The 22,418-nt window shown below is 42.1% G+C and overlaps 1 protein-coding gene across 5 annotated transcripts in view; it reads left to right on the forward strand.

The window, feature by feature from the left end:
- Positions 1 to 22,418, forward strand: part of ttc3 (tetratricopeptide repeat domain 3) — a 46,884-nt gene that overhangs the window by 1,222 nt on the left and 23,244 nt on the right. Inside the window, exons 1-25 of one of the 5 annotated variants that reach the window (XM_028030940.1) lie at positions 2,735 to 2,852; positions 4,465 to 4,532; positions 4,606 to 4,639; positions 5,517 to 5,673; positions 5,750 to 5,831; positions 6,721 to 6,774; positions 6,948 to 7,083; positions 7,198 to 7,283; positions 10,128 to 10,222; positions 10,518 to 10,580; positions 13,690 to 13,744; positions 15,078 to 15,267; positions 15,422 to 15,446; positions 15,535 to 15,619; positions 16,576 to 16,606; positions 17,262 to 17,310; positions 17,986 to 18,049; positions 18,128 to 18,286; positions 19,154 to 19,234; positions 20,617 to 20,726; positions 21,118 to 21,244; positions 21,315 to 21,437; positions 21,510 to 21,611; positions 21,683 to 21,775; positions 21,848 to 21,912. In XM_028030940.1, coding sequence (XP_027886741.1) covers positions 2,846 to 2,852; positions 4,465 to 4,532; positions 4,606 to 4,639; positions 5,517 to 5,673; positions 5,750 to 5,831; positions 6,721 to 6,774; positions 6,948 to 7,083; positions 7,198 to 7,283; positions 10,128 to 10,222; positions 10,518 to 10,580; positions 13,690 to 13,744; positions 15,078 to 15,267; positions 15,422 to 15,446; positions 15,535 to 15,619; positions 16,576 to 16,606; positions 17,262 to 17,310; positions 17,986 to 18,049; positions 18,128 to 18,286; positions 19,154 to 19,234; positions 20,617 to 20,726; positions 21,118 to 21,244; positions 21,315 to 21,437; positions 21,510 to 21,611; positions 21,683 to 21,775; positions 21,848 to 21,912 — 2,141 coding nt within the window. In that variant the 5' untranslated portion in view covers positions 2,735 to 2,845. Of the gene's footprint in view, positions 1 to 2,734; positions 2,853 to 4,464; positions 4,533 to 4,605; positions 4,640 to 5,516; positions 5,674 to 5,749; positions 5,832 to 6,720; positions 6,775 to 6,947; positions 7,084 to 7,197; positions 7,284 to 10,127; positions 10,223 to 10,517; positions 10,581 to 13,689; positions 13,745 to 15,077; positions 15,268 to 15,320; positions 15,349 to 15,421; positions 15,447 to 15,534; positions 15,620 to 16,575; positions 16,607 to 17,261; positions 17,311 to 17,985; positions 18,050 to 18,127; positions 18,287 to 19,153; positions 19,235 to 20,616; positions 20,727 to 21,117; positions 21,245 to 21,314; positions 21,438 to 21,509; positions 21,612 to 21,682; positions 21,776 to 21,847; positions 21,913 to 22,418 lie in introns of those variants that run through there. The other 4 variants (XM_028030941.1, XM_028030943.1, XM_028030942.1 and 1 more) reach the window with 4 other exon arrangements.

Consider the following 22,418-nt stretch of genomic DNA (forward strand, 5'->3'; position numbering starts at 1 on the left):
ATTTACGCAGTTTGCAGACTAACACAAGCAGGTTCAGAAACCACTTCTTTCCTACAGTGGTCACCTTATTGAACTCTTCCCAAAGACCAATCTTTCCTTCCCCTCTATCCATACCTTACTGTACCATCCCAACATTTGTACATTGTTCCTCTTCAATTCGCACCTGTATAGCCCTATCTACAGTGGCTCTGCACATACATGCATTTCCCTAGGGGTAATTTATTTATTCTGCTGCACATATCTATCAACCATCTTTCCTTACCCTAGCTGTGAATAACTGCATTTTATCTCTAAATACTGCATGCTGTACAATCTGCACACGTTGCACTTGATTAGATGCCAAACTGCATTTCATTACTTCATACATGTGCAATAACAATGAAGTGCTCTAGTTTAGTAATAAATAAGCAAAGTAAGACTTTTACATCACATTTTATTTTTCTTGATTTTTTCTTTGCACACCCTTGCTTGTAAAATTAAACACGGCACAATACAGTGCATCAAGAATTAAGATGCACGATGGGTAGTCAAGTTAGTCACTGAACATTTAACAGTCAATGGAATGTTGACAAAAATAGAAGTGTTTGCAACATATCATTCAAAATCAAAACGGGAAAAACAATAGTTTTCCAAAATCACACAATCACTGTGTTAGACAAGCAAAACAACTGTGGACACTACAACGTAGTGCCAAGAGTTACGTCACTTAACATTTGCATTTAAACACTCAATGCAATTAAACAATTGAGTAGCTGCTGGGGTAGAACTGCCTGCCAGGTCATCTTCCCGAGTATCAGATGGACTAAACGTGCCTTTCAGAAGAACGCCTGGATGCTTCCTCTGAAAAGAGAGAGAGAAAAAAAGATAGAAGAAAAATATACTATAATTAATAATTATATGTTCAAAGTAGCATTAATTGGGGCCTGCCCATAGCAATGCATAAGGAGAGTAGTGACTGACTTATGAAGCAAGTTATAAAATTCCACAAGCTAATGACTACTATTTAGCTAAGCTTAGCATTGATGCTAATTTCTAGCATCAGAACGCTGGGTCCAAACCGACGGGCACACTTTGGCAGGCCCCAGTTAAATTTCTTCAGGAATTTTCTAGTTTACTTTATGTTCATCATGAAAACCATAACACTAGCACATTGCATACAATGTCTCATGGGAAAGAATAGATTCCAACGTTTGTCATGCATCAACACCAAACAGTCAAATATTCGTAAAACAATACGCTTCGTCTATCAGTGAGTTGCACTTACCTCTAAATGTTTCCTCAGGTTTGACATAGATTGCTTCGACGTGGACAAGTTCTTGATAGCCGGCAAACTCTTCTTGCACTGCACGGTTAAATTTGAGCCATTTTCACATATGTAAATGAAATGCTCCTTATATTTCCAGTGCTGGAAGGCTGTCATTTTTGATGCGCTGCTTGAGCTGAAATGGAACCGTCCGCTGCTTGCTGTTCCTCCAGGAGGCTCCACCAGCACAGGATGGACCATCAGTGGCATTGCGGCGGAAAATATGATAGAGACAAGGAGCCGTAGCGGGAAACGGCGATATAGGGCGCAAAGCAATAAAAATGTCATTACATATTTCGCAAAGGTTTTTGTTCATATTTTTTTAAAAATGTAACTAAATTTGTAATTCTTAATATTTTCGGAAGTAACTAACTGAATTACATATTTTCTCATTGTAACTGTACCGAATTACAGTTACTCTTTTTTTGTAATTAAATTACGTAACGTCGTTACATGTAATCCGTTACTATCCAACACATTTGTAAATATCCACTATTAATATGCTGTAGTCCTAATATGGCCAATATCATCTCTACCTTCATAATACAGTGGAGAAATGACTGCAGCGATGCTGCGCAGAAACGCGATAAAGGGCAATACGATGGGAATAAATGATGAATATCGACCGGTATTCCTTGTGGGTACCGGCGGCAAAATCGCTGTATTGTGCATCGTTGATGGAAATGAGTCAATATTTCAGCTGAACAGTCAAATATCCCTGGCATAAATCAAAGTAATAATAATGAACAGATCAGCAGAAAAGTCTGAGCTTTCCACATGTTGTTAGAAATCTATATTTTTTGCTACAAATGATCAAGTTATGCTGCATTGTAGGCAATAAAATGTTTTATTTGAAATAAATTACTTGCATCTTGTCGGATTTTTAATATTGTATAAAAGGCTTAAATTCTTAATCAGCCTCTTTTATTTGATTAATTAGAATAATTGATAATTAATATAATCATTTGTTGCAGTTCTGATGTTTGATACTGATAAATATCGCTTATCTTTAATATGGACAATATTTATATCAACTATCAACGTTGGCCCAAATATTCATGTTGGTGTCTTCCTAATGTTTTATCATAAAGTTATAAAACTGGGTAAAATGACAATATTCCATGATTAAAGACGTAAAGTTTATATTATGTTTCCAACATAACATAAAGTTTGTTATGTTGGAAACATAAACAGACAAACTTTAAAATTCTTTGACATATTAAAGTAAGATTTTAATGAAAAACTATCATGTGTTATAAAATGAGACATTTGAGCGGCAGCAGAGTCGTCGGTCCTGCGGAGCGTTTTTACTTTTATCGGAGGATTTATTTAAACCAGAGGAGGAAATGTTTTCCTGGCAGCAGCCCGTCTCTGATTTCAGGCCGACTCCACTTCCAGTTTCTGTTTCATTAAATGTTTTACCTAATGTTGGTGTGGACATCTGTCTGTCATTTTCTATGTTTTGTTCCGCCATCACAGGACAGGAAAACGTCCAGTTCACATAAATACAGTGAATGTTAGGAAATCTGCACCACCGTCAAAATGCCAGGTTATTATTTAGAAAAAGAAAAATGCGTTCAGAAATGTTCCCGGCTCATTATATGGTATATTGGGTCCAATATAATGATTGAAACTTGGCCTGTCACGATAGCAAATTTTGCTGAGTGATTAATTGTCTCAAAAAATTATTGCGATAAACGATAATATTGTTTGAAGATGTTTTTACACTGATTTAATGGAAATGACGTAATAATGCATGTGATTTCCTGCCAAAGATAGATACACTTTATTTTCAAAAGAATATTTAACACTGGAGCTGATAAACAAAATAAACAAAACAACCAAAAACAAAATGGATTCTCAGTCTCCATTAACAAAAAATGTACTTGATAAAAACTAAACAACATAAAGCCAAAGTGGAAATAAATACTGCATTCAACCAAAAGAGTGCAGATTATGAAGTCTGTATATTATGTTGCCCTTCAGTAATAATTAGATTTAAATAGAGAAGATGGGCACATCGACTACCTGATGCAATAGTTCACACTACATGATTTTTTGCTCCTATTTTTCCCCTTATAACAATCTTAAAACGTTGGTCTTTCTAAGATTGTGTGGTGTGTTACGGTAGATCGTCGTTGCCGCTCTGATCTAAATCAGAGGTTTTCCCCGACTGGCAGCTTTAACTCCACCTGTTGAATGTGACAGGTAGCCAATCAGAAAGCGAGGATTCTCCTCCGTGTTTTCTGAGGGGAAATTATGGAGGGGAATCCCAAACAGCTGACACGGAGCAACAGCGGACATTGGAGATGATATGTGGAAACAACATTAATGTTTATTCAACATGCAAAGAATATAGAAATGACAAGAGGAGGAGTTGGAGCGAAATTGCTACCGCAGTTGATAAACCCGGTAACTTTTCAGTTGTTCTTCGTTAACGTGACGTAAACAGTTTATAATGATTTTCATTCAGTCAGGACTTTACGCTGACACTAGCCACATGCATTGCAGGTAGATTGTAGTAAAGCATTGATTAATGCCTGGTTTTAAAATTAGTTAACTGAACTTGTAGCCATTATTTTGTGCCCATTGTTGGACACCACACAGCAGGACCGAACCCGATCGAACCGTTATACCAAGGATTTCTGTCGGCTAATGTGTGGTCTGTCAGGTTTTGAAAATGGGCCGACAATCGGCCGACAGCTCTAAGATTGTGTAGTGTGCGCTGGGCTTTACACTAAGGAAATGAGGTCAGAGGTCAGTGGAGAGCACCGGAGTTGAGCCTTTTTTCATTCGGTGTCATCAACAGAAAGAGAAAAATGTCGGAAGAGACGATAATGGCGATAATTAAAATGACGTCGATAGTTTTAATTTATCGTACGATTAATCGATATCGCGACAGGCCTAATTGAAACATTAAATAATAATGTGGATTTGCTGTTATTTTCCCCTTATTGATGATTTATATTTATTTGCTTTCCTCATGACTTTAAATTTTCCTGCCAAGATTTAATGTTAATGAGCAACTCGTTGCAACAAATGACGGTCTGAAACTAGAATTAGTCAAAATGCCAGTCAAAGGAGTTTGGATATTATTGTAAAATAACATTTATTGAGAGTAGAAGGTAAAACCTGTAATGCTGTAAACTTTGTTTGGACAGACTTGAGCAAAATGTCGGATTCAGACTCGGACAGCGATTGGGGTTTCCACCGCAACAGGAAGTTTCTGGTAAAAATCCAACAAACATTTTCCATGTTTGATTTGTTCTTCATCTAAACCAGTTTTTCTTTTGGTGTCGTAGAAATCTCACGGGGACATCAAAATAAACCTTTCAGGTAAGAAAGATTTAAAACTTTGATAGGAAATGTGTTTCTTAGGATTGACTTAAAATGAAATATTATGAAAGTTTTCTACCATTTTTTCTTTTAAATTGTGACTCGTGAGGAATGTTTTCATTTTTGAAGCTTCTCAAGTTTAATTTATGTTTAATCAACAGGAAAGTTCAAAAAGCCTTAAATGATAAAAACATGAACAGAAAATGAGATGAAACAGAGTTGGGCATTTACTGTATTGTGAAAAATTATCACCATAAGTTTTGATAAATAATTTTAGAAAAATGGCAGTTTGATTAGAAATGTTATTTTCTCCACTTTTCGTTCCACGAGGCTACGAGTAAATGTAACTTATTGCCAAGAATGTGTTCAGTTTTAGTAGTTAGGTTTTTCCTGTAGAAATCAATTTCAGATGAGAATATTCTTGAAGAATAAACTTTGTGTTTGTGTGAATTAGAGCTGCACTGTTTGCAGTTTTCTGGTCGATTGTCGACTACCGATCTTTAAAAAACCTAACCTACCGATTCCGATTTTGGCCGAAACCAGTGTTTTGTCTGAAATGTTGCTCAATATATCAAGAAAGTTGCTGGATTGACTGAAGGGGCAACTGGTGGAAGAACTGGCGCTGTGATAACTCTAGATCTGTAATTCTAGGTATATAGCTCTAGATTTATAACTCTAGATTGTTCCTCTTCAAAAACTTCAGTTTCTGTTCAGAAAGTTTTGGCACATCCATGCATTGATCTGTTCTCAGCATCTGTTCAGTGGCTGGATGGGGTCAAAGGTGACGTGGAACTGCGTCTCCTCGGCGTAACTATGGTAGCTAATCTCATACGAATATGTCCAGTTAAAAGCGACATTTTGCCTCCTGCTCCTCCAGAGAGAGTGTTCAGCCAGTGGGGCTCCATCCCCCTACAGACCAAGAAGGAAGGCGCTCAGCGGATGAGAGTTTGCGTCTTCTGGTTTCCCACGCTGCTGCAGCCCGACATCTCCAAGACCTTCACTTGGGCCGCAGAAGTTGGCTTAATCAACGAAGAGTGAGCGCAGCTCGGCCCGCCTCTACAGATCAGACGGGAATCGTTGCAAAGCGCTGAGATTTTATTCTGTCTGCAGGACAAGTGAAATGCTGGATGTGGAGAACCTCCGCAGGATTCAGGTGGTTGAAATGATTCTGCTGCACCTGGAAGTGGCAAGTGTAAGTCCCACCTCCAGCTAGCTGGGTTAGCCTCTGTCGGCCAGCTGGGTTAGCCTCCGTCGGCCAGCTGGGTTAGCCTCCGTCGGCCAGCTGGGTTAGCCTCCGTCGGCCAGCTGGGTTAGCCTCTATCAGCTAGCTGGGTTAGCCTCTATCAGCTAGCTGGGTTAGCCTCTGTCGGCCAGCTGGGTTAGCCTCTATCAGCTAGCTGGGTTAGCCTCTATCAGCTAGCTGGGTTAGCCTCTATCAGCTAGCTGGGTTAGCCTCTATCAGCTAGCTGGGTTAGCCTCTGTCGGCCAGCTGGGTTAGCCTCCGTCGGCTAGCTGGGTTAGCCTCCGTCGGCCAGCTGGGTTAGCCTCCGTCGGCCAGCTGGGTTAGCCTCCGTCGGCCAGCTGGGTTAGCCTCTATCAGCTAGCTGGGTTAGCCTCTATCAGCTAGCTGGGTTAGCCTCTATCAGCTAGCTGGGTTAGCCTCTATCAGCTAGCTGGGTTAGCCTCTATCAGCTAGCTGGGTTAGCCTCTATCAGCTAGCTGGGTTAGCCTCTGTCGGCCAGCTGGGTTAGCCTCTGTCGGCCAGCTGGGTTAGCCTCCGTCGGCCAGCTGGGTTAGCCTCCGTCGGCCAGCTGGGTTAGCCTCTATCAGCTAGCTGGGTTAGCCTCTGTCGGCTAGCTGGGTTAGCCTCTGTCGGCCAGCTGGGTTAGCCTCCGTCGGCCAGCTGGGTTAGCCTCTATCAGCTAGCTGCTCATAGTCATTGATTTGATGACATATCAGATATTCAGATATTTTTGCTAAATTTTCCGGGTTGATTCGTTCTGTAGCTGTTTTGTTCCAAACATGATCCGTTTCTCTTCCTGATGTTTAGTTGTTCTGAATGTTTTCTGTTTCTCCTGCAGTTGGACAGGGATTCCTCCAGACACGTTTTCATTTTTTGCAACATGTTGCATCAGGTAAGCTGCACCTGATTGGCTCACAGATTCCCATCTTATTGTTGACATTTTTTCATTCATAAAACAACTTGATTTAAGTCGGGCTGTGAGGAAATAAAAACCTTCTGCTGATTATGTATATGTTGGTTAGCCAGTACTGGTGCGTTCAGTAACATGGAGACTTTCCGCGGCAGCACTGCTCTCCAGAGATCCTGGAGGAAGCGGTGCGCTGGCTGGAGACGCTGGGCGATGGGTTCAGACGGGAGCAGCTGCTCTGCCTGGGAGGATTCCCCAACTGCTACACAACATTCGGCTTCATCTTCTCGGAGTGTGAGGCGCCAAGTTAAATTGAAAAATCTCAAGAGTGTGAGGTTTTTAGAGTGCAAGGTTTTCTGTTTGATTAAAAACAAATAATTTCTAAAATGTGAATTGTTTTTTGTTTAGATGCCAAGTTTATGCGGGAGATGAGCAACAACCTGGACGCTACGATGAGGGCCCTGAAGGCACCGCCTGATGAGTCGTCTGCAATGGTAACAATCAAATCCTCTACACTGTAAAAACTGTAAAAGCACTAAAGCCTAACAAGTTATTTGGTCTGATCTATGGAAAAAAAGATCTATATAAAACAAAACTAACTAAAAAGTAACTATTAAGCAAAATATTTTGTTTTAAGTCAATAAATCTAATATTCATTCAACAGATTAGTTTCCTTAACGAGACATTTTCATGTTTTAAGTGAAATTCACTCCTGCTGAAACTAGAACTTTCATCAATACTAAGGAATATCAAGCTCTTATATTAAACTGAAAAATGATTTAAAGTTTATTTCAAGTGAACTGAATCAACCTGGTAAGATTTTTTTGCAGTGTAGGACATTTTAATGCATTTTCTTCAGTTTTTTTTATTTGTAATGACATAAAAACCAAACATTTATACACAGTAAAAACTTCTGGGTTAAAAATTAACCAATTCGTAATCCAGTGCTGGGTCTTATATTGACCCAACACTGGAGTGTTTTAACTCAACTGGGTTGATGGTTCGGCCCAACACATTGGGTTATGGCAACTAACCAAAGGTTGGGTTAAATTGGTTAAATTGACCCAAAATTGGGTTGAAACTCATGACCCAACACAAGGGTTATTATACCACCATATTTGGGTAAAAAAAAGGTTGATTTATTTAAAATTTCACCACATAAAAACAGGATTAAAAACAATCTGAATTCAAAGCTTCTTTTATTTCCATGTGATAAATATATAGTCAGCAGAATTCATTTACAAAAGTTACAAAACAGAAGTTGTTTCAACAGTATATAATGAAATCACTTCAAGTAGTCATTATTTGACTACAACTCCAGAAGTATCTGTTACTGCATTAGAAAACATTTCATGTAAAAAGTCTGTTTTAAAACAAACTACAAGTAAAACTTGTAGAAACTGCGGCTTCTATGTTGTCACATTTTGTAGATGATCCACCAGGTTTGTCCCAACCTGATGGAGAGAGAAGACAGAAAAAACAGGCCAGTAGTGATGAACTTGTTTAAACAGCAAACAATTTGAGCATGATTCAGAGATGAAGGTGGACTTACAGCCTGGATATCAATAAAACCATCCGAACTTCCAGGTTGATGGGACTGAAAATCTTCTCCCAAATGTGAAGGTGGAGCAGCTGCAGGGCTACATCACCTTCTCTATCAATCAGAAACTAGTGTTAAAATGTTACAGTAACTAAAAGCATGAAACCAGTTTAGAAAACATTTCTTCTTGGCTTCAATGCCTTGAGGGAGCAAACTCATGTTCTTGGCCATACAGAAGGTCTTCGTTGAGAACAAGGAGTTCGGTTTTCGCTTAATTCTCCTGAAGATCCTGGATGTAAAATTATAACTTCCATCAGAAAAGACAAAAACACAAATCAAACTTTAAGAATGATTGAATTCAACCTTCTAGCCGATAATTTGTAATTAACCAGCAATTTCAAAATTGGAGTAATTTTTATGGTCCTAGAAATAAATATAGCACTCAGTAAAATAAAATGACACATCATTAAATTTACAAGTAAAAGTTAACTTAAACACTAACTTAGTGCTGAAGTTACTTCTTTGATGGTCTATTTGGTTTTTGCCACTTATAAAGAAAAGAGAATCAAGTTTGCTGGGGAGACAAGATCAGGATTCCAGGTGTAAAAATAAAGAGTTCTTTCTATTCGAATTATTTTTGCTTTTAAGTCGTTTCTTAACCAGCCGCTCCGCCCAGTCAACTGACAGAACGGCTGCAGTGGGAGAGGATAAAAGTCCGATCCCATTTGTAATTAAGCACATAATTCAGGTTTACACTACTAATTTATCGCCTAATAATGTTGTGAAAGTTATTTTATTTTCCAAAAAACATAATATACCCACTTTATTAACAGCTCTGCTCGCTCTCCAGCGCCTTTACTGCTGGTGTTGGAAAACGTGGCTTCAACCCGCTGAGGAAGCGCGCATATCGCCCCCTGCTGGTGAACTAAGCCCACTATCTTTTCTTTTAAAACTAAATCGATTTTTAAAGATTTTGACTACGATAAGTTACGAACAAATATGGTTGAAGTTATATTAAACAATTGAATTTAATTTACTTGACAAATTGTGCCCTCTTCCTTCCCCTTCATCTTTTTATTTTTAATTTTTCAACAGCCGTGTTGCAGCAAAACCAAAGCTCTTTGTCAGAGCAACCCACTGTAATAAACATTTTAAATAACCATAAAAATAAATATCAAACATGTTGTAAATAAATTCCATTTATTAATTCACGTTGAAACTTTATCTTCTTTTTACTTACCATGTCTTATTTCAAAGTAGAGGAGCAACGTTCACAGTCTTGTTGAACATGGAGGCTTGTGAAAAGGGGCGTGGCTTCTTCCACGTTTCGTCTGTAACCCACCGACTGGGTAAATGTACCCAACCTCTGACCCAACAGAATATTCAACCCGTAGAGTTCTGGTAAATTTCTGACCCAACTCTTGAGTTATGAATTTTGACCCAATATTTGGTCAAACTGACCCAACAGCTTCTACCCAGAAATTGGGTTATGAAAATAACCCAACATTTTTTTATTGTTTTACTACCAATAATTTTAAAATGTAGTCGGTAAATGCCTGCATATGAATGAAGGAGTGAATGAGTGAATGAATGAGTCCAGCTCTCTAACAGATGTTTTCTGTTATTGATGATCAATACGTTGATCAAAACGTCAGCCGATCTATTTCTGTCTTTAGACTGAAGTATTGTTTGTTACAGTTTGAAAAATAAAATAAATTTGTGATAAACGTTTCCTTAACTTTGTATAGCACAAGTTTGTTTCTGTACTGTGAAAACATCCCAGATTCTTTTGTTTCAGGAAAGTGAAGCGATGAAGATCCTTGGGAACGAGAAGTTTCAGGCCCAGCAGTACGCAGAAGCTCTGAAGTTTTACACCAACGCCATCAAATGCTAGTGAGTTTCTGTCAACGATGAAACGATGTTTCTAAACCGCTAATGTCACAATGTTTTCTCTCAATACTTCCAATAAAAGTTTTTCATAAAGTAAAAGTTTCATTAGTACCCATGTTTTTTGTTTTATGAGAAGTTTTTATGTGCTGAGTCAATCTGAAATCACTTTCAGTCATTTTGTGATTTCAGTTTTAAACCAGAAAATATAAAAATGCAGCAAACATTTCTGCTGGTGATAAAGACAGTTTGAACTGCATTTTGTGTCCTGAATGTGATAATTTTGTGCTCCTTGCTTTAGTCCTGATAATCACATCCTGTATGGGAACAGAGCGCTGTGCTACATCAAGCAGAAGGAATATCTGTGAGTAAAATCAACCTTTGCTGCAAAAACATTGGATTTATGCAAAATTATAATTTTCTTTGTTTCATCTTGTCATTATTTTACATGATCTGCATGTAATATGTGGTTTTTTTGGCGCCGGCACAGCTGGCTGCCTGCAGACGCAGCTCCCGTCGTGTGTGTTAATCTGTGTATATTTGCTGTAACCGATTAAGGATCCGTGCTTAAAGAACCCATAGATCATCAGTTGGGCTTTCCACAATGGCTGGATGTGGTTCTGTCGCTGTTCTCTACGGAGTAGAGGCATTGATTGTTGCGGAGAACCTCGCCAAACGGAGTAGAGGCATTGTTTACTTGCGTGAACAGCTGATTGCGCTGTGTGGGCCTCTGCTGCTGCCCAGAGACGGGCCTGTGGTCCGGAGGAGTTACGGAGGAGACGACTGGGCTGCAGGTCTGGAGTTAAACGGAGGGAGAAGAGGAGACGGCACAAACCAGCGGTACCGGCGATTATTGTGGGGAACGTGAGGTCTATAAGACGGACGAACTCACGGCGCTGGTTAGGACCCAGAAGGAGTACAGGGAGTGCAGTATTTTCTGCTTCACGGAAACCTGGCTACACTCGCTTATTCCGGACTGCAGCGTGGAGGTTCCTGGATTTTCCTTGGTGCGGGGGGACAGGGACTTTTCCAAGAGTCGGAAGAAGAGGGGCGGCGGGATTGCACTTTATGTGAGTGAGAGGTGGTGTAATCCCAGTCATGTTAATGTGAAGGAACAGATTTGTAGCCCGGACATTGAACTTCTGGCTGTGGGAATGCGGCCGTGTTATTTACCGAGGGAGTTTACGTCCGCCATTTTGATCGCTGTTTACATTGCCCCATCAGCTGATGCAGCGGTGGCCTGTGACGTCATCAGCGCTACTGCAGCCAGACTCCAGACTCAACACCCAGACGCCTTCATGGTCATCACAGGTGACTTTAACCATGCCTCATTGGACAAAACTCTACACAACTTCCAGCAGTATGTTGACTGTCCCAACAGGGAAAACAAAATGCTGGATCTCCTCTATGCTAATGCCAAAGATGCATACAGCGCCACAGCCCTGCCCCCCCTTGGCAGGTCGGACCACATCTTGGTAAGGATGACTCCCAAGTATGTCCCTCGACTGAGTAGGCAGCCTGTGCGCATCAGGACGGTGAGGAGGTGGACACAGGAGGCAGCTGAGGCACTGCAGGACTGCTTTGGGTCGACAGACTGGGATGTGCTCTGTGGGCCTCATGGGGAGGACATCGACAACATGTCTGACTGCATCACAGAATACATCAGATTCTGTGAGGACACTGTCATGCCAGCCCGGATCGTGCACTGCTTCTCCAACAACAAACCCTGGATTACCAGTGACCTGAAGGCACTTCTAAACAAAAAGAAGATGGCTTTCAGGTCTGGAGATAAGGAGGAGCAGAGGAGAGTCCAGCTTGAAATCAGAGAGACACTGAGGACATGCAAGGACAACTACAGGAGGAAGCTTGAGTCCAAACTCGAGCAGAACAGTGTGAGAGATGTGTGGAAAGGAATGAAGAACATCACTGGAATGAAGGGGAAGGACACACAGAGATCTGGGAGCCTGGATAGAGCAAACCAGTTCAACCAGTTTTTCAACAGGTTCAGCTCACCTCCTGCTACTCCCATACCACCACCAGCCCCCCACACATCCACACTGCCCCAAGTCGTTCAATCCACCAACCAGCATTCTCCAGCACACCACCTCTCCTTCAGCCCCCCCATCCCCCCATCTCCACTGCAGACAACAACACCTACCCCCAGCTAACGGTGACTACAGGCCAGGTTAAGAGACAGTTGGAGCGATTACACCAGGGGAAGGCTGCAGGACCTGATGGCATTACAACACGGATCCTGAAGACCTGCTCCATCCAGCTGGCCCCTGTACTGGCACACATGTACAACCTGAGCTTGAGGCTGGAGAGAGTCCCGCTGCGGTGGAAGACATCACATGTGGTTCCTGTTCCCAAGAAGCCAAGGCCATCCGACCCAGAGGACTACAGACCAGTCGCTCTCACATCTCATGTGATGAAGGTCATGGAGAGACTGGTCCTCGCCCAGCTGAGGCCTCCGGTGAGGACGTTTCTAGACCCCCTGCAATTTGCCTACCAGCCCCACTTAGGAGTTGACGATGCCATCATCTTCCTGCTGCAACGAGCACTGTTGCACCTGGATGGTGGAGGAGACACTGTGAGAATCACATTCTTTGATTTCTCCAGTGCCTTCAACACCATCCAGCCTCTGCTGCTGGGTGAGAAGCTGCGGAGGATGGGTGTCAACGACTCAGTGATCTCTTGGGTGACTGACTACTTGACAGGCAGGCCACAGTTTGTCCGTCTGGGCAGTGTCCTGTCTGATGTGGTGGTCAGTGACGTAGGAGCTCCACAGGGAACTGTGCTTCTCCCTTTCTCTTCACCCTGTACACCACTGATTTCCAGTGTTGGGGAAGCAGCATCAGAGCCAGCGACTCTAATAGACTAAATCATCAGGAAAGCTGGCTCTGTACTGGGACTAAGGCTGGAGTCCCTGGAAACTGTGGTGGAGAGGAGGACACTGAAGAAGGTTCTGTCTATTATGGACAATAAACAGCAGCCTCTCCACCACATAGTGGACAGACAGCGGAGCTCCTTCTCACATAGGCTGCTCCAGCTCCGCTGTCGTAGGGACAGATACAGGAAATCCTTCCTGCCACATGCCATCTCACTGTACAATAAAAGCTAAATCATTGTTCTGCACTAATCAGTCCAATTTTGCACAACTGCACTGTGGCACACTGCTGTACATATATTACATATACATACTGTATCTGCATTTTGAATCTTTGCAAGGACTGCTCTAAGTTGCTTTTTATATTAACAGCATTTTATATTTTATTTTTATTTTGTCTACAATACTACTCAGTGGTAGTTGTTATTGTGTCTTGTCTCTATGCTGTAAATGCAAAGTCATTTCCCTGCTGGGATGAATAAAGTACTTCTATTCTATATAAAAACCTTAAGTTTAAAAGTTAAACTTTGTATAAATGGACAGGAATGTGTATATTTTTGTATTTAATATTATTTTCCTGTTGCAGAAAAGCAGCAGGAGATGGAAAACGTGCCGTTCTGATCGACCCGCTCTGGGCGAAGGTACAATCCAGCTGAACTAATAACTGCTTAGGGTTTCCTAATTAATAATTCATATTATTTTAATATGCTTTAATATGTTTTGCATATTTTTTGGCGATGTTTTATCGGTTGGATTATTATTTTTGTCTTCAGGGTTTCTGCGCGGTAGTAAAAGGTAGTAAATTAAATGAGCTCAAATTAAGGCCAGTAAAAGGACACATTCAGTCCTCAACAGTTTCCTGTTTCCAGGCTGGATGTTTTTTAGATTGTAAAATGATCTGAACTCAGCGCTGGTTGATCAGCTCATTTAAACTGCTGCTCTAATGGTGACCATGATCTGACACTGTGTGTGTCGGTCGCCTCGCTCGCTGCACATGGACATTTGTTTATTAAACTGTCCAATGACCTGTGAAATATGACACCTTGAACCTTGTTATCAAGTTGTCCTAGTTTGACGATTAGTAGCAAACTAATATTCTGAGAATAAAACATCAGCTTGTGAAATTAGAATGTCGTTGCATTTTGCTGATATTCTTAAAAAGAACAAATATCCTGAGTCTTATGGATTTAGAATAAGCACTAAAAATAGTGCTTCCTGTTTTTGACATGTGAGGTTTTGGTCTAGTTAAAGTCACAGTTAGACCTTCAAGTAAGTGAGATAAAGTTTTACATGAGCCGTCATCTTACATGGTCAGTGAACCGACTGCAGATTCTCACAGATTATCAATCTATAAAAGGTTTGACCTGCCGATTTCAATTTAGCCAGTTAAATCTTTTTTGATTGAAATGTCATTAAATATAGGAAGAAAGTCTCTGTTGGTCACAGTGAGGTCACTACTGATGACGACAGGCTTGCAGACTTGACCTGGTGGGTCGGTCTGTCAGTCAGTCTGTCCTCTCACTGCAGAGCAGAAGAGGACAGAGATGATTTTTAAACCTTTGCTGTAGTAGAAACGATCAGAGGATGAGATCGGCTTCACATAAATATCCACCGATCTCCCAAAATGGAGGAAAATCAATTTTTCCTCAATTTTGAGGAATTGAGGAAATCACGATTTTGTGTTGGTAGTAAAAAATATTGTAGAGGTAGAAAATTCAACTGAGAATCTTGTATAGAACCGTTTTTTAAATTTTTGTTTTTTTAAATTAAATGTTTTTTCATTTCTTTAGCGAGGTTTTATTATCAGGTTTTCGGGGGGTCGGTGATCATTTATCGGTTGGATTTAGTTGTTTTTTTTCTCGGGTTTTTTTAGAGATGTTTTATGGGTTGGATTTTGGGTTTTTGGCGATATTTTGCTGGACTATTCTCTAGTGTTTTTTTCTCTCCTGAGGTTTTTGTTGCTGCCCCCTACAGGGCCACTACCGGTATTGCGAGGCGCTGTTCTGTCTCGGGGCCATGGACCTGGCATTGGAGGCCAACAGCACCGCCCGGTGGCTGTGCAGAGAAAACCCGGAGGGACTCAGAGATCTGGACCAGCAGTTCCTGAAGTTCAGGCCGGAGCCGCCGCCTGGTACCGATCCAACTCCTTTCTATCAGCTGGGAGGTTTGGGCCCAAACCAGAAGTGGCTTCCTATTCCAGTCTTTATTTGTGTTCTATTGTTTGATTGGTGAATGGCAGCAGGAAGTGAGTCAGCTCCTGCCTGCTATTGCTTCCTGTTTGTGAAAGTGAAACTCACGCTGCTCTGCTTTTCCTCCAGCTGAGCTGCCGCAGAGGCCTCACAGGTTCGTCCGTCGACCTTTTTACTGACACAGTAACTAATAATAATGGTTGTTGGTCGTTAACTGTCTGCTTGTTTTTAACGCGCTGCAGCTTTAAGGTCGGGCTGGTGAAGAAAATCCCTCAGCCGACAAAAACAGGCGGTAAAAACAATCCGACCAGGAGTTTAGCTGCGAAGGTGAGTGAGTCACGTTTGTTTTGCTTTTACAGCCTCAGGTTTCATTTTAGGTTTTAGCTGTAAACTCATGTTTTCCTTCAGTTTTTAAATGTTTTTTTTAGCAATATTTCTCATTTTCTCAATCAATTCCTGCTTTTTTCTGTTTTTATTTTTTAATCTCTGTATTTTTATCGCCCGATAATTGAAGTAAGCAGCAGGTTTTTCTTCCAACATCTTGGAGTAAAACTGAGAAACGAGTTAAAAAAAATCGACAGAAAACAGATTTTCTGAACCTATTCAAGGTGGAAAGCTGATTATTTTAGTTATCAATTTATTGGATTAAAAATTGGTGCACCTTTATACAAAATTAGAAATACATTAAGATTCAAATAACCAAATAATTTTATTTTTTAACAAGAAAAACATTTAAAATGCAACAACAACATAGCAATATTCATTTTTCTTCCCCTTTTTTCACTGTTTTTTTCACCATATTTTAGTCTGTAATCAATTAGTTTTATAATTAATGGATTACTAAATTAGGTGGATTATTTCAATATAAGATTAGACCGATTAATCGTTTCGGGACTGCGCTCCGTGTTCGTCTCGATGAGTTTTGGGTTTTATTCTGAGCAGCATGAAAAATCAGGATGACGATTTTCACCCTAAACTGATTGAGTTTTCGTCTTTACTGTCCAGGAGTTTAGCGCCGCCGCTGATGTTCCAAGGTTCGATTCAAAGTTTGCAGCAGTCGCCCTCAAGCATTCAGCTGGCGAACGCTGAGTTTTGAACTTTTCTTTTGGGATAAAGACTTTGTGAATATTTAAGCTAGATTTAAAAATGTGAAATAAACGGAGGTTGTTTTGAGTCTGTTTGTGTTTGTTCTCAGTTTTAGTCAGGACTGCAGAGTGTTTGTGTTTTTTTTTTTTTTTTTTATCTGGCTGTAATTCATGTTGATCATTAATTCGTGTTTTTAGGTCATCAAGACGAAAACGGACAAAAAGACAGGTTAGTTTGTTTTCCAGTTTAAATAATTTGGTGGTTGAGTTTATTTCATGTTATTAAATGTTCACGTTAATACTAAAGATCCAGCTGTTTAATTTAAAACCCAAGAACAGAAAGTTTGATATTTCCTCTTTTGGGCTCCAACAGGGGAATTGAATCAATCAGAGGAAATTACTAATCGATTGTCTGAGCTCTGATGGAAACCCAGAATTCTGCTTTTCAGAACATGTCATGTTCTGAAAAGCCCAAATAAAAATAATTTTAATGCAGAAAGCTCATCCTGATGCTGAATGCATGGATGTTCCAAACTCCCGGCTCCCTCCTCCCCAGTGGCCGTCGGCGACTGTCGGCGGTCTCTCTTTGATTTGGGCCAAAAATACTTTCATCATCCAAACGACTGAATGTCTGAACTAAATTAGAAATGAAAATTTTTCTGACCCAAAATGAATTCAAACCGGCTGTTGCCTTGGCAACCATTTTCCTAAGAACTTGAAAATAAACAGGAAGGAATGTTCTCAGCAAGCAGCTCTGTGATTGGTCGCCAGCGTTCTCGTCCTGGTTGCCTGGCGACCAAACGAACCCAAGGGAACACGGGATGGGTTTTACGTGTCGTATGTTTTAATGACTGTCAGTGTTTTAATCTCTTGTATCTCTGAAGCGCCGTCCGACCCGGAGGGACGACTCAAAGACCCTAAAACGTCCAGAAGGTCAGTGAGGTCACGCGCCGTCCGTTTGATTTGCTCATCAGAGTCTTTAGTGAAAGTCTTTGTAAAGATGGTTCCTTCCCTTTAAACACAGGATGATGTCTGAGAGCAAAACCAGCTTCTTTCTTTGACTAGACCATATGTAATTATCCTGGTGTGTCCTGTGGTACCCTGGTGTGTCCTGTGGTACCCCGTTGTGTCCTGTGGTACCCTGGTGTGTCCTGTTGTGTCCTGTGGTACCCTGGTGTGTCCTGTGGTACCCTGTTGTGTCCTGTGGTACCCTGGTGTGTCCTGTTGTGTCCTGTGGTACCCTGGTGTGTCCTGTGGTACCCTGGTGTGTCCTGTGGTACCCCGTTGTGTCCTGTTGTGTCCTGTGGTACCCTGGTGTGTCCTGTGGTACCCTGTTGTGTCCTGTGGTACCCTGGTGTGTCCTGTTGTGTCCTGTGGTACCCTGGTGTGTCCTGTGGTACCCTGGTGTGTCCTGTGGTACCCCGTTGTGTCCTGTTGTGTCCTGTGGTACCCTGGTGTGTCCTGTTGTGTCCTGTGGTACCCTGGTGTGTCCTGTGGTACCCTGGTGTGTCCTGTGGTACCCTGGTGTGTCCTGTGGTACCTTGGTGTGTCCTGTTGTGTCCTGTGGTACCGACGGTCTGTGAAACTCTGTCTCTGCTCTGTCTGCAGTGAGCGCGACGACTTCAGCGGCTCTAAGATCAAGTCAAAGAGCCAAAGTGAAACGCAGAAAGCGGTGAGTCTTTCCTCCTGTCGGCTCCTTTCATCATCCTGGGTTTCTCTGTCTCTGACCCGCTCCGTTTGGGTTCATCAGAACCAGAACCAGAAGATGGCCGACAGCAAAGCAGATTTATGTAAGGAGCTGCGGTTTCTGGTGCATGAGGCTCACAGCGCACTGTTGGACCTGCGCAGCCGCAACGCAGAGCAGGCCTTCAGCCAGGCGCTGGGGCTGCTGGAGGCCGCCCCGCCCAAGGTAAGAGACTTCCGAATGTCTGGTAACGCGTAGTTTATCTGTACGGGAACTAGTCGATTCTTTACTCTGCAATTACTTTTTTGGGGGGTCCGGTCCAGTAGTCACAATCATCTGATAAAACAGATTTTTCCAAGAAAATGAAAGTGAGCTAGGTGAGTTCCTCAGACAACTCAAGTTGTATAAAAATGTAAATAATTTACCAAAGAGAAACTGAAACTTCCAGCAAAGGCTACCGGAATAGGGGTGTTGCGCGGTGGCGCAGTGGTTAGCGCGGCGCCGCACAGAGAGACTGTAGACCGGGTATCTGGAGTCCGACTCCCGTCCTCGGTTCGCTGGGCCCAGGCCTCTCTCCCCTCTCTGGCCCCTTCCGTTCGAATTGCTGTCAAATAAAGGCAACTAGTGCTGAAAAAATTAATAAAAGACTATCAGAGTAATGTGGGACAACGTGTCATGATGTCGGACTTTTTTATCCATCCAACTGATCGGCGTCAGCCTGCTATTGAAGCTTCTAGTAAATACTTATAAAAATACTGTCTAACATCTGGAAACAAAGTCCAATCTTCACTCTGAGGCCCTGATGGAGGCAATCTCTGCCGCCTGCATGTCGGTTCAGAGAGACGCTGCCGATCCGCGGAGCGTCCTGCTGCGCGTCGGGCGGAGGAGCAGCAGGACGCAGCGCTGGATTCAACTGTAACCAAACTGGATCCGGTCATGATTAGTTTGGTTTGATGTTCTGCTGTGGTCAGTGAGATAATTTGACTGATAACGTTTTTTGAACCTGTTCACTCCAGTTAATTGACGATTATTTGAATTATTGATTAATCTGTTTCAGTGACTACTTGATGCGTCTGAATGTTTGTTTCTCAGAGACTGGGACTTTCCTCTCTGGATGTTCTGCTGCTGCTGTTCGGTCGAGCGTCGGCCTTGATAGAAATCGGACAGCCGGAGGTGAGTCGCCCAGAAGAACGCGGTTTGGATCATATTTCATTAAAATGTCTTTAAATTATCCTAAATTAAAAACAGCCAACCTGACGAAACACACAGACGTGGAAAAAAAAAGCCGTCCAGAAAATGATCAGCTTGTGTTGAATTAAGTAGCCAGACATTAATGCCTGACTAGAACCAGTCTGGCAACACGAAGTAGACAAAAACAGCTTGGAAACGCGATCAGCAAAGTCCATCAGGCTGCAATGGCATACAGTGATTTTCTAATTATTAAACGGTTTATAAACACACAATTTATCACCATAAATGTCCTAGTTGTTTTTTCAGAAACATCCAATTCAGAAATGTTAAATTTCATCGTAACTCGTATCATCCAAGCATCTCCAAAGAGTCGTGCTGCAATAGCAGTCAGTGCAGGGAATCTGAAGCGGCCTCTGACTGTAGACTGTTGCTGTTTAAACTAGGGATGTTCCCATACCGATCATCCATGAGGCCGATCTCTGCCCATCACCTGGATTGGCTGTTAATTTTTCGCTTTACGTATAAATGATACTAAATTATCTGGCAATAAATTGACCTAATTTAGATGTAACAGACATATTTGACCACATATCTAAAATCAGTTTCAGTTTCCTGCTGCAGCTCAGCTGCTGCTCGCTGTGACAGTTCACCGTCTGGAGGTTCAGCGACTCCGTCTGAAATATCACCTCCAGTAGAGGCGGTCCAACAGCCGGAGCAGAACCGGCGTCTCGCTCCGCAGCTCCAGGCTTGAATTATTGTTCATCTTTCTGACCGTGTTGGAAGCTGCGCTGCTCTACCTGCTGTCTGGATCCGGACGTCTTTGGTTCCTGCGTTGAGCCTCCATGCAGCCAAATCAATCAAGTGTTTGGTTTTTAAATATCTTATTAGATTCGTTGTGTTTCGCCCCCGAGGTCATTTCCCGCCGCAACACGCAAACGTCCCGGTTCACTCAGAACGTTAAAGTTCCTCACTACAGGACTTGATGCTGCGCAGCGAGAAGGCAGGAGGAGAGCAGCTGCAGGCTGAGAAGGAGATACAGGTGATCGGCAACTAGAGACGCTGATCGATCACCGATCACACACTTGCACGGAAATCGGCCGATTATGATCGGCAGTCGATCGATCGATCGGCACACCTCCAGTTTGAAGGTTTTCCGTCTTCACAGCATCGAGAACCAGAGGGAATAAACATCCGATCAGAGCGACGGCAGCCTCAGCGCCGCAACAACATAACCCTTAAAATTTAAACCTCTGAGGAAATGTTTTCTCTCAATCCCAGATTTTTTGGTCTGTCAGCTCCTATTTTCTGTCATTTCTGTTCTGTTGTGGGTTTATGAACCGTTTTCTTGATGATTGTTGCTGCAGGAACTAGCAGAAGCAGAGAAACTCCTGGAGAGGATGAAATCGTTTGAAGAGCGAACGTTCCAATGTCTGGTTTATTACACCATCGGCAGAGTGTTTCTACGAGAAAACCGGTACGTTTGTTGTACAAAATTGACCTTTTGCACTTTTTTGGTCCTAAATTTTAGTTTCTGTTTCAAAAAAGACACCCAGCTGATTTCTGGCAATAAGTTACTATTTCTGGCAAAACGTTTTCTGAATTGCATTTGACCGGCACAACCCTGTTGCCTAGCAACATCGCTGGTTTTCCTGCTGTACAATGGCTGCTGGAAAAGACAAAAGTTTAGTTGTTGACTTGCTGCTTTCTGGCTGGTTGTGCAGGTAGCTCCACTAACTGAAATCTGATTTTCTGAGAATGATTTGGTGTAATAAATGTGGTGATCAGGTTTTGTCTAGGCCCTAGCAGGAAGTGTCTCCCGTATCCTCGTTTCTTGCTCTCCAGCTGTTGCTCTTCGTGTTTTGCAGGTTTAAAGTTGCCGTGCAGCAATTTTCAGATTCGCTGCAGATGGTGAAGAATCAAATTACGCCAGGTAAACTCACCTGGCCGTTAACCAAAGAGATTGTTAAAGAAACCCAAGCAGACAGTTTCAAGGTTGGTGCGTCCTGATTGATCTGGAATGTGTAGCAGTGAGGAAAGTCCTGAATCATCCTGTCTGTTTCAGGAGATGCTTGAGAAATCGATAGAGTTGTGTAGATTTCCCCCCGCCCCTGACGCCGTCTGTCGTCTTGAAAAATGTCTTTGCCCTCTAAAAGCTGAGATCTATTTCACTGACCCAGATTTTAAGGTAAGCAGCTTCTCATTTCTGTGGTTGGGAGCGAAACGCGTTGAGTTTTGAACGAGAAGCTTGTCGTTTTAGGGCTACATTCAGATATGCTGCTGTCAGAGCTGCAAGGTTGAATTTCACATCAGCTGCTGGAAGAGCCTAAAGTCTACAGAGTTCAGGGAAAAGAATGAAAAGGTTTGCATTTCATTCCTCTTTTCGGCAGCTTTGAGTCCCTGACATGCAGATAAATGCGTTTTGTGTCGCAGGATGTCCTGAATGAGGCGTGTTTGACTCCCGACTGTCTGGGTAAAATCTGCTCTATACGAATCTTTGGTCCTACGGGTTTGGTGAAATGTAAGGTGAGAAAACGTCCAGAGGAGCGTTGCTGCAAACGGCGGGTCAGCGCTGACTGCTTTGCTTTGTGCTTTCAGTTTGAAACGACGATCACGAAACCGGAGTTGCCGAAGAAACCTCGAGTTAATCAGAAAGCCACCAGGTGAGTTCTCCTCAGAAAACCGGAGAAATTATTAAAAATGGCTCTAATACTTTCTTACAAAGAAGATACTTTGAATTTTGTTCCATCAACATTTTTAATGAAATGCTTTAAAACCTGTTGCCGGCGGTTATCGTGTAGTGAGAATTAGTTTTGGAGCTTAATTACTGCTGAATATTTCTGTCATCAGGGTATTAATAGTATAAATTGTAGGCCTGAAGCGATTAATTAGATTAATCAATTAATCGATAGTTGAAATCAATTAATTTAGCAATCGATTAATCATTAACTGGAGTAAACAAACTCAAAAATTATGCGGAAATTTAGTTTTTAGGATAAATGAAAACCTTCAAACTGGAGGTGTGCCGATCGATCGATCGACTGCCGATCATAATCGGCCGATTTCCGTGAAAGTGTGTGATCGGTGATCGATCAGCGTCTCTAGTTGCCGATCACCTGTATCTCCTTCTCAGCCTGCAGCTGCTCTCCTCCTGCCTTCTCGCTGCGCA

This window comes from Xiphophorus couchianus, chromosome 11 (assembly GCF_001444195.1).
Source record: "Xiphophorus couchianus chromosome 11, X_couchianus-1.0, whole genome shotgun sequence".
NCBI classification, from domain to species: domain Eukaryota; kingdom Metazoa; phylum Chordata; class Actinopteri; order Cyprinodontiformes; family Poeciliidae; genus Xiphophorus; species Xiphophorus couchianus.